We start from the raw sequence: 12,469 nt of genomic DNA, 5'->3' as shown, positions 1-12,469 counted from the left end.
ATTTCACATGATCTTGTTGAGAATGTATTCCACTTTTCTTGATGTTGACCTCATCCTCATCGAGGTTCAGTTACACACTGGTGTTCATGTTAAACCTAACAAACCATAGTCCATTTGACAGTTGCTGTCCTTCCTGTTTCATATGTTCCCTCTCAAACACCTTGTCATTCGAAACAGACATATTTGTTGAGATGCAGACTCTGTACAGGAGTACATCACCATTATCACCTATGGCTTCAGTGGACATAATTACCCCACCAGCTGAATTCCAAAACAGGTATTTGCTGGTCTGTCACATCCAATTCTGGTACAGCCAGTTCCTAAAAAAGGGGGGGGGGGGGCAGCTTAGTCTTATCCTGGTTTTTATTGTATTAATCAGCTAGTTTGACAAGGCTATGATTACCTCAAATCTGTCCTGAAATGAGGTCCATTCCATTCTGTCTGACATTTTGTCTACCACACCTACAATAGCATTTGCCCCCCTCCCCCCAATTTCCACAATATCGTTTCTGTAATGCTTGTAATTCTGTCAGAGACAGCAAAGGACTTGGAAGAGCAGTTGAACGGAATGGACTGTGTCTTGAAAGGAGGACATAAGATGAACATCAACAAAAGCAAAACGAGGATAATGGAATGTAGTCAAATTAAATCGGGTGATGCTGAGGGGATTAGATTAGGAAATGAGACACTTAAAGTAGTAAAGGAGTTTTGCTATTTGGGGAGCAAAATAACTGATGATGGTCGAAGTAGAGAGATTATAAAATGTAGACTGGCAATGGCGAGGAAAGCGTTTCTGAAGAAGAAAAATTTGTTAACATTGAGTATATATTTAAGTGTCAGGAAGTCGTTTCTGAAAGTATTTGTGTGGAGTGTAGCGACATATGGACAAGAAGAGAATAGAAGCTTTTGAAATGTGGTGCTACAGAAGAATGCTGAAGATTAGATGGGTAGATCACATAACTAATGAGGAGCTATTGAATAGAATTGGGGAGAAGAGGAGTTTGTGGCACAACTTGACTAGAAGAAGGGATCGGTTGGTAGGACATGTTCTGAGTCATCAAGGGATCACCAATTTAGCATTGGAGGGCAGCGTGGGGAGTAAAAATCGTAGAGGGAGACCAAGAGATGAATACACTAAGCAGATTCAGAAGGATGTAGGTTGCCGTAAGTACTGGGAGATGAAGAAACTTGACCAGGATAGGGTAGCATGGAGAGCTGCATCAAACCAGTCTCAGGACTGAAGACGACAACAACAACAACAACAACAACAACAACAAGGCTTGCCTTACATCCCCTCCAACCATCACTTGCATCAGCCCTGTAACTTGCTAAACATATGCTACCAACCAAGTTATCAATTTAGGATGAATGAACATAGACTGATAACACACAGTATCCTGTTGCAGATCACACTCTACAACATGACCTTGGTATCTATTTCACCAAATGTGCAATCTGAATTTTTCTTCCTGACACCAGTTTCTCAGAACTCCACAGGTGGGAACTGGTGCTACAACATGCTCTTAGTTCTTGCCACCCACCTGCTCTTCATTTACATTAATTTCTTCTGTCTCGGCATTTCTTCTCAATAACTATTTCTTTCTTCACTCCCTTTTAGTTTCTGTACCTTTTATTTTCTAACCTATCTATTTTTCCCCTCCCTCCACCTCTGCCCAATATAGTGCACTTAACTTTCAATTCTTATTAGTTTTTGCACGAAGGTTTGTCTGAAATCTCTGCCTTGTGTGTTATCCTATCTTCCATCTTTAAGTTCTCAGTTTCAAAATCTTGTCCAGTTCAGCCCCCAATAATCAGCCTTTCCTGTCCGTCACACTGATATGGGGCTCTGGGCGACTTTTCTGAACTTCCTCTATTTCCTAAAACTTGCCGGTCCTTTTCCTTCGGCCCTCTTCCTTCCCTTTCAACACTTCTGCCTGAAGAAGGAGCCACTGGCTCTGAAACCTTGCACATTTACTTAATCTTAATACACGTTTTCTTGTGCCACCACTTGGTGAACAGATTTTTTTTTTCTCTATTCAATTATGTAAAAAAATGTATGGCTGACCTATAAATTGAAATGTGTGTCTGTGGACGAAATAGGCTAATTTCTTCATAATTTCAAAAATTCACAACTTGCCGAAGTAAAGATCACAGTGAAAACTACTGAGACAGAGCTTTTTAATTCATAGGCGTTTATTTATATCAAGTGCTTTGGATTGTTGGTGGGATTCAGTTGCCTATTCATACTGACTGATTTCGGTGCGAGAGCTCTTTTTTGCCCGTTTGGATACACTATTCAGTTCACCAACAGTTACAAAAATGCGTTAATTTTTTAAACATGCATACAAATTACTTTAAAATAACAAAGCACTATTTCTGAGCAAAAAAGAAAAAGGTTCCTAATTTCTGAGCACTGAAGTAGCAATTAAATATTTTTCACAAAAAAAAGTGTACAAACAGGTTTGTGCGGTCACTTAAGGACACTAGCAATTATTTTAATTCTAATATGGTAGTTGCAAATTGATATCATTCAAGGATCAAAGAACGTTATCAAGTACAGTTTTCTGTAAACACTAAGGGTTACAAACATACATAAAAAACACAATTTCAGAATATATTATAATTATAAATAATTTTTTATTCATGTTGAGGTAACTACACGACTAAACATCATCTTAAAGAACAACAAATTGGAAAAGATAGATTGTTAGTTGTCATGCTCAGGTCTGCCCTCGTCAATGACCAACCGCAATCTTGGCCAAGAGACAGCTGTTGCAGAACATGCTTCACTTTAATGACTGCTTCACAGCTGGCCCACGCGGGGCTCACAGTTCTTTAGTGAGTTCGTGTATGGCACATACAGAGCCCTGAGCTATTGCAGTCTAGTCTTCCCGGGCTGCCTTTACTTCCCTCTGCACCTCTCCATCCACGCTCCTTCCCCACTGCCCGTTTCTTTCCCTCTCTTCGTGTTCTTACTTATGTTGGCCTGGCTATCCACCTGGTTTCCTGTATTCCTTGTGGATTTGTTTCCCTTGCCTTTTCTCTTTCATCTTTTCTGGCGTTTTTGGTCCCTTGCAAGCACGCAGAAGTGCTGCAACACGATCTGGCATTGACTTGACAAATGTCTGAAGTAGTGCTGGAGGGTATTGACACCACGAATGCTGCAGGGCTGTCCATAAAGCTATAAGAGTATGGGGGGGGGGGGGAGGGAGGGAGGAGATCTCCTCTGAACAGGATGTTGCAAGGCATCCCAGATCAGATATGCTCAATAAAGTTCATGTCTGGGGAGTTTGGTGGCCAGTGGAAGTGTTTAAACTCGGAAGAGTGTTCCTGGAGACACTCTGTAGCAATTCTGGACATGTGGGGTGTTGCATTGTCCTGCTGGAATTGCCCCAGTCTGCTGGAATGCACAATGGACTCAAATGGATGCAAGTGATCAGACGGTATGCTGTCAGAGTCGTATCTAAATGTATCAGAGGTCCCATATCACTCCAACTGCACACGCACCTCACCATTACATAGCCTCCACCAGCTCAACAATCCTCTACTGACATGCAGAGTCCACGGAATCCTGAGGTTGTCTCTATACCTGTACATGTCCATCCACTGTATGCAATTTGAAGTGAGACTTGTCTGACAGGCAGCATGTTTCCTGTCATTAACAGTCCAATGTCAGTGTAGACAGGCCCAGACGAGGCGTAAAGCTTGTTGATGGCCCAGCATTGAAATATGCAGCAGTTTGCAGAGGGGTTGCACTTGTCACATTGAATGATTCTCTTCAGTCATTGTTGGTCCCGTTCTTGCAGGATCTTGAGATTTGATGTCCTACTGGATTCCTGATGTTCATGGTACACTCATGAAATGGTCATACAGGAAAATCCCCACTTCATTGCTACCTTGGAGATGTTGTATCCCATCACTCATGTGCTGACTATACCACCACGTTCAAACTCACTTAAACCTTGATAACTTTCCATTGTAGCAACAGTAACCAATCTAACATCTGCACCAGAAACTTGTTGTTTTATATAGATGTTGCCGACCACAGTGCCGTATTATGCCTGTTCACATATCTCTGTATCTGAATACACATGCCTATTTCTTTGGCACTTCAGTGTGTGTGGTATATATTATTTGTGTGGGGAATATTGTTGGATACCGTATGAAAAATGGAATTCAGTTTGCTACTTGTCCTTATTTGCTGATTACATTAACATTGTGTGTTCAGCCAGCACATTGCTAGCATCAAGTGTGTTACATTTGCAGTTTTCAATTTCTTTGCAGATGCAGCACCAGCAGCAGTCTCAGCAGCAGCGACAGCAGCAACAAAGCACTGTTGGAAATAGTCAAACGAATACCGATAGTGGTGCAGTACCCGTTGTTGATTTGACTCAAGAATCTGACGAGGAGATGCCTATGGTTGCCCCAGTGCCATTAACATCAATGCCACCAGGAGGGACACGACCAGGCATTATATCTAGGCATCCTGCACGATTGAATTATCCAGCAGTGCCAGCACCTGCCCCTGCGCCGACATCATTCTCGGTCGGCTGTCGAGCAAGATGTCGAAGTAGGGGTGACTTAGCATCTACGGTTGGTCCTACATCTATGGGACCTGTTACTGGACATCTGGGGAGCTCAGTTGGCCCTGGACCTGGTCCAATTGCCACTGACTCACATCGATGTTATTCGGCACCTTGGATGCACCCCTGTCCTGCTGTTACACCACATGCTCATGGCCATGTTCACAGTCACAGCCACACACATGGTCACAATCATAATTCTCATGGATACAATGGTGGCCGGTTTTATGTAGGTGAGTGTTAGTAACCCTGATTGAAATGAAATAGTTTTTCCTGGAGACATGACTATGCACACGCGTGTGCACCTCCCCCCCCACCCCCCCCCCCCACCCCCCCCCCCACACACACACACACACACACACACACACACACACTCACACACACACCACATTCATCTGTTAAACATTTATAAGCCTGTATTTTTATACAAGAAATTAAGTTATTGTTGACTGTGGATTTTCCATCTAATGATTGCATTATTGGCAGGGCCATTGAGTGATAGGCAGGTACATAAATGAGACTGAACTCATAGCTAAGCTATCAGACAATGTCACTTGCATAGATCATAATGCATGCACACACACATATTACCAGCACTTAGAACTGTTAATATCCTTTGTGTGTGTGTGTGTGTGTGTGTGTGTGTGTGTGTGTGTGTGTGTGTGTGTGTTTTTATATGTTGGTCGGTTAACTCTGATGAAGGACATTGTATGATAGCTTAACTATGAGTTTAAACCCTTCATATGTGACTGTGTATTGCTGTATGCCTTGATTATATTATTAGTGCTTATCTTTACTTCTTCCATTGTGTATGTCCCATCCAGGACTTTCCAGTATTTTATTAACATGTTTTAAATCTCTTTTTGGGGGCTTTGACACAAGATCATTATCTTTTGGATGAGGGAGGGTAAGGGGGTGGGGGTGGGGGAGGACTTCTTTCCTCTGTCATTTAATTAATGTTGTTGGTTCCTGACAGTATGAAATGACGTCCCGAATCTAGTTGAATTTATTTGATGTTTGTCACACACAGAGGTGACGTTTTGCTATGTATTCATTGTTGTTTTTACACTACTGACCATTAAAATTGCTACACCAAGAAAAAATGCAGATGATAAACAGGTATTCGTTGGACAAATACATTATACTAGAACTGACATGTGATTACATTTTCACGCAATTTGGGTGCATAGATCCTGAGAAGTCAGTACCCAGAACAACCACCTCTGGCCATAATAACGGCCTTAATACGCCTGGGCATTGAGTCAAACAGAGCTTGGATGGCGTGTACAGGTACAGCTGCCCATGCAGCTTCAACACGATACCACAGTTCATCAAGAGTGGTCACTGCTGTATTGTGACGAGCCAGTTGCTCGGCCACCATTGACCAGCCGTTTTCAATTGGTGAGAGATCTGGAGAATGTGCTGGCCAGGGCAGCAGTCGAACATTTTCTGTATCCAGAAAGCCCCGTACAGGACCTGCAACATGCGGTCATGCATTATCCTGCTGAAATGTAGAGTTTCGCAGGGATCGAATGAAGGGTAGAGCCATGGGTCGTAACACATCTGAAATGCAACGTCCACTGTTCAAAGTGCCGTCAATATGAACAAGAGATGACCAAGACGTGTAACCAATGGCACCCTATACCATCACGCCAGGTGATACGCCAGTATGGCAATGACAAATACACGCTTCCTATGTGAGTTCACCGCGATGTCACCAAACATGTATGCGACCATCATGATGCTGTAAACAGAACGTGGATTTATCCAAAAAAATGACGTTTTGCCATTCGTGCACCCAAGTTCATCATTGAGTACACCATTGCAGGAGTTCTTGTCTGTGATGTAGCGTCAAGGGTAACCGCAGCCATGGTCTCCGAGCTGATAGTCCATGCTGCTGTAAACGTCGTCGAACTGTTCGTGCAGATGGTTGTTGTCTTGCAAACGTCCCCATCTGTTGACTCAGGGATCGAGACGTGGCTGCACGATCCATTACAGCCATGCAGATAAGATGCCTATCATCTCGACTGCTAGTGATAAGAGGCTGTTGGGATCCAGCACAGTATTCCGTATTACCCTCCTGAACCCACCGATTCCATATTCTGCTAACAGTCATTGGATCTCGACAAACGCGAGCAGCAATGTCATGATACGATAAACCGCAATCGTGATAGGCTACAATCCAACCTTTATCAAAGTCGGAAACGTGATGGTGCGTATTTCTCTTCCTTACACAAGGCATTACAACAACATTTCACAAGGCAACGCTGGTCAACTGCTGTTTGTGTTTGAGAAATCGGTTGGAAATGTTCCTCATGTCAGCACGTTGTAAGTGTTGCCACCGGAGCCAACCTTGTGCGAATGCTCTGAAAAGCGAATCATTTGCATATCACAGCATCTTTCTGCCAGTTAAATTTCGCGTCTGTAGCACGTCCTCTTCGTGGTGCAGCAATTTTAATGGCCAGTAGTGTATATAATAATGCACTCCAGATTGAATTTTCACTTTACTGTGGATTACGCACTAGCTTGGAACTTTCTGGCAGATTAAAACTGTGTGCTGGACTGGGCCTCAAACCTAGAACCGTAGCTTTTTGCAGGCAAGTGCTCTATTTGTGACGTTTGCCTGCTCCATTTCTTCGTTTGTTGTCCTCGGTGTCGACGTATTGCGTTACTATACTGGCTGAAAAATGCAGGATGGAAGTTAAACACAGGCTACTTTAAATGATGTAGCCAACTGGTGCACACTTGCGTTTCACAGTTGCTTATTTTCACTGTTCACAACCCCACCCCCACATATACACGTTTAATATGGCCAGTGCACTATTGTTTAACTTTCTATAAGCCTCATTAATAGTTTGCAGATGAACATCCACAAACTGTTACAATAGTTTACTATTGAACATCTATGAGCAGTAAAAACCTAACCACACAGTTCTTGAAGAATAACAAGGGATGTATGGAACAGACACAGTCATTGTTTTAACTCACGGCCTAATTGTGTTACCCGTATTTCACGGATGCATTGTTGTTGATCTAACCAATACGGGTTCCTCATCTGAAACTCAGCTGTGGACTGACTGTCTCGGGACCAAAAATTGTGCCCCTAAATATCCTAACAATAATAGGTACTGGAACTACACATTGTTCAATGTTTAATTTACAGAAATTACAATTAAAACTTAACTCATTAAATTAACTGAATACATCAAAAATTGGTTCTTTTCAACAGTTTCTTCTATTACAAGAATTAGGCCGAATTATTTGTTTAAATGATGAAATTAACATATATAGTTATGCAAACAAAACTTTGACAAAACTTTTAATTACTTTGGAATTAGTTACATACATAAAACTAAGCCAAATTCGATCTAGTGTTATATTCTTTAAAACTGCGGGCCCACCTTTCTCTTTCATGAAAATGCAGATTATACTCACGTATGTTAAACGTAATTAGTTAAAAATGAAAAATGTATTTTAAGGAGGCAGATGGCAAAACAAGAGGGGAACTAAAAATACCCAGCTTGCTTCGTCACATACTGACTGAGCTGTCGATCAAAGAATGCCTCCTGTGGACAATTTTAATCTGTCAGGCAGTTTCAAATTGGCACACACACCACTGAAAAGTGAAAATTCATTCTGGAAATGATCTCCTAGGCTGCAGCTTAGCCATTTCTCCATAATATCCTTTCTTTCATGAGTGCTAGTCCTGTAAGGTATGAAGGAGAATCTATAAAGTTTGGAAGGTAAGAAAAGTGGAAGTAAAGCTCTGAGGGCAGTCATGAGTCATGTTTGGGTAGATCAGTTGGTAGAACACTTGCCCACAAAAGGCAAAGGTTCCAGATTTGACTTATAATCTGGCATGCTTTACATCTGCCAGGAAGTTCCTAAACATGAACTGATCGATTTATTGTTGTGCTTTTAACTCTGATAGAAATTGTTCACAAAGTGCAAGTATAAGGCGTTACATTGTTTATTGTTTTTTTAAATCAGCTTCCTTCCTTTCTTTTCAGTTTTTGATTTTATGTCCATTTTATGATCATAATATTTAATGTATTTTATAAAATATTTTTACCTCTTGATTTGCCAATTTATGTAATAACATCGTTAAGTTATGAACCGTATTTTTCCGGGACTCTGGAAATTTAAGTCTTGCTGTGTTGTGTATTCCCTCTCCCTCATAAAATGTATACCTCTTTTCCATCACACACTTTTCTTTCTAGGACTATCCTTTAAGGAACGTCAATTTCATTTTCTTTTTTTCTTAATTGGGGTGTTACTGATATATTTGTGTTCCTACCACTCCTACTTCTGAGTAATTTTCTAATTGATATCCCTTATTTGTTCCTTGTTCACTGGTGCTTGAACTTTTCTTTGTGGTTTGGTATCCAGTTGTAAAATATTTGTGATGATGTAATGTAATTCTGTAATGTTCAGTAGTCTTTTTATTTCATAGACTGTCTTTGTTTCATCAATAACAGATATTTTTTCTCCAGTCTTGACACACAGTAGTCCATTGTTTTTTAGTGATGAATCTGATTTGTAAAGTCTGTGTGAGAAAATATGATGTGCATTCTGCATCGTCATTGTTTCCCTGAATTATAAACATTAAACACATTTAAGTATGAATTAAACAGTTTGAACTGTTGCCTGTAAATTTCTTAAGACATTTTTGTAAAATTCTAGGTGATGCACCACTACAACGAATGGCACAATTCCAGTATGGCGGTGTTAACTCAGGGCGCCCTACTACAGGTGCCTTTCCGTATCTGGCTCCACCTCCTCCTCCTCCCCCTCCACAACCTCGTATCTATCCTGTCCATGAGCGACTGTGGCATACTCAACAGCGTATACAGGAGATTCAGCGACGACAACATTCTTTGCATGTGCAGCAGCAGCAACAGCAGCAGCAGCAACAGCAGCATAGGTATGTTGTTTTGTTTACATTGTGAGAACTGTCTTGTGCAGTCGAATCACTTTCTCTATACTCTTGTTAAATTTTACCTTTGTGGTAGAAGCAATATCAGGATTGAGAAGTGTAGCCTGGAAACCGTAACAACAGGAATAAAGTGGATAAACATGTAACAAACAGTATTTGTTAAAGGTGCATCTAAGAAGCTACAGGTGCAAAATTTCAATTTTTTCCATGATAAATTGCATTTATTAGTTACCTGTTATCAATGTTCATTGTGACAAATCACACCAAAATAAATTAAGAGAAGTTTGTATTTTGTTGTGTTATGCCGAGTCATTATAGTTACCTGAAATTTATTTCATATTTTTTAATGTTTTATACTGCGGGTATGTGTGATTATAGAAAGTAAAAGACCTCAAAATTGTTTAAGAGTACAAATCTAGCAAAAATTCACCATTTATATTCCTCGTTTTGATATGTGTACAGATTTGTTGCTTGCCAGTTCCACTCAACATGACAGGAATTCAGAACTAATGTAAAAGTAGCTCAAATAATGACAACTCAAAATGTATGTGTGCGACAGCTCATAAACTGGTATTGTTAATGTTGTGAGGGACAAGCTTTAACTGTCTAATTTTTAAAATCAAATTTGCATTTGTTGCTTAATAAATTTGGGGTAATAACACTAGGAGATCAAAAGTAATATTTTATAGATCCTAGATATGCTTATTCATATACTAACCTTACGACTTATCTTAGAAGAAAGATTAAGAAAAGACAAACCTACGTTTCTAGCATTTGTAGACTTAGAGAAAGCTTTTGACAATGTTAACTGGAATACTCTCTTTCAAATTCTGAAGGTAGCAGGGGTAAAATACAGGGAGCGAAAGGCTATTTACAATTTGCACAGAAACCAGATGGCAGTTATAAGAGTCGAGGGGCATGAAAGGGAAGCAGTGGTTGGGAAAGGAGTGAGACAGGGTTGTAGCCTCTCCCCGATGTTATTCAATCTGTATGTTGAGCAAGCAGTAAAGGAAACAAAAGAAAAATTCGGAGTAGGTATTAAAATTCATGGAGAAGAAGTAAAAACTTTGAGGTTCGCCGATGACATTGTAATTCTGTCAGAGACAGCAAAGGACTTGGAAGAGCAGTTGAATGGAATGGACAGTGTCTTGAAAGGAGGATATAAGATGAACATCAACAAAAGCAAAACAAGGATAATGGCATGTAGTCTAATTAAGTCGGGTGATGCTGAGGGAATTAGATTAGGAAATGAGGCACTTAAAGTAGTAAAGGAGTTTTGCTATTTGGGGAGCAAAATAACTGATGACGGTTGAAGTAGAGAGGATATAAAATGTAGGGTGGCAATGGCAAGGAAAGCGTTTCTGAAGAAGAGAAATTTGTTAACATCCAGTATTGATTTAAGTGTCAGGAAGTCATTTCTGAAAGTATTTGTATGGAGTGTAGCCATGTATGGAAGTGAAACATGGACGATAACCAGTTTGGACAAGAAGAGAATAGAAGCTTTTGAAATGTGGTGCTACAGAAGAATGCTGAAGATAAGGTGGGTAGATCACGTAACTAATGAGGAGGTATTGAATAGGATTGGGGAGAAGAGAAGTTTGTGGCACAACTTGACTAGAAGAAGGGATCGGTTGGTAGGACACGTTTTGAGGCATCACGGGATCACAAATTTAGCATTGGAGGGCAGCGTGGAGGGTAAAAATCGTAGAGGGAGACCAAGAGATGAATACACTAAGCAGATTCAGAAGGATGTAGGTTGCAGTAGGTACTGGGAGATGAAGAAGCTTGCACAGGATAGAGTAGCATGGAGAGCTGCATCAATCCAGTCTCAGGACTGAAGACCACAACAACAATGCTTATTCATTTTTAACAGTGCTACTACTATGATTTGTCCTGCATTATGTTGGTTGATCACCTCGAATATAAATTCAGCTAATGTACTGCACTGTTATGCAACATTTTTTGTAGTGTATATTGCCATAACATTCTTTTGGTTGTATAAAAACAATGGAAATTTTTGGATGGAGCAATACGTAAAGTAAGGGAAAGGCAACCAGTTTTGTAAAGTGGATTGATGTGTGGAACACACACACACACACACACACACACACACACACACACACAGTGAGAGAGAGAGAGAGAGAGAGAGAGAGTGTACACTATTGCTGGAAAAAGAGCTAGTGCTCAGAAGCTAGTGTGAATGCTGTATTCCATTATGTACTACTGTGCCCCATGCATTGATCTACTATAGCTGAGTTGTATTTCGTTTAGTTTATGTATCGTGCTGAATTTGTCCTGTTTTTAAGTGACTTGTCCAGTAACACTGCTGTTGTTAATTTGTTGACTGAAGCTGCCTCGTGTGAAACAATTCCTTTGGCTCACTGTTATCTGAATCATGTTGGTGTAACAAATACTTTTCATGTCGTTTTGCTGGCTTTTATGATGTGCTCCTATCACTAAGCAACTCTGTTTTGCCTCTGTATTTCTGAATTTCAGGACTTGAATATTGCCTTTCCATATACTGTCATGTTAATGAAAATGGAATCTTTTTGTGAAAAAATGGTGATAAGTAGATGAATCATGTAGTGTGAATAGGCATATGAAAAGATAATTTGTAATCGCTTCAATCTTTCAAACTGCTACTTGCCTTCCAGTTTAGAAAAACTCTCTCTCTCTCTCTCTCTCTCTCTCTCTCTCTCTCACACACACACACACACACACACACACACACACACACACACATGTAAGTCTTGGAAATACAAAACAACCATTTACGTGTCCAAAAAGGACAAACAATTATCAGTCTTTCTGTATTTTTATACACTGTCCAGTGTTCTGATGGTGAATGGTGGTTTTTTCCCCAGTCATATCAATGTATTAGTGGTGTACGCACCAGGGACTCTGATCCACCTATTTATAGGTGGATGTCATTACTTAACAGTTTGCCAAA

The 12,469-nt window shown here is 40.4% G+C and overlaps 1 protein-coding gene across 3 annotated transcripts in view; it reads left to right on the top strand.

The window, feature by feature from the left end:
• The window catches only part of LOC126482304 (ataxin-2 homolog), a 300,551-nt gene that overhangs the window by 163,184 nt on the left and 124,898 nt on the right, over positions 1-12,469 (top strand). For all 3 annotated transcript variants that reach the window (XM_050106335.1, XM_050106333.1, XM_050106334.1), the window contains 2 exons: positions 4,285-4,816; positions 9,267-9,507. In XM_050106335.1, the coding sequence (XP_049962292.1) occupies positions 4,285-4,816; positions 9,267-9,507 (773 nt within the window). The remainder of the gene's footprint in view (positions 1-4,284; positions 4,817-9,266; positions 9,508-12,469) is intronic.

The sequence above is a fragment of the Schistocerca serialis genome, chromosome 5, assembly GCF_023864345.2.
Source record: "Schistocerca serialis cubense isolate TAMUIC-IGC-003099 chromosome 5, iqSchSeri2.2, whole genome shotgun sequence".
NCBI lineage: Eukaryota > Metazoa > Arthropoda > Insecta > Orthoptera > Acrididae > Schistocerca > Schistocerca serialis.
Note: the sequence above shows the minus strand (reverse complement) of the source record. Positions and strands in the feature narration are given on the sequence as shown.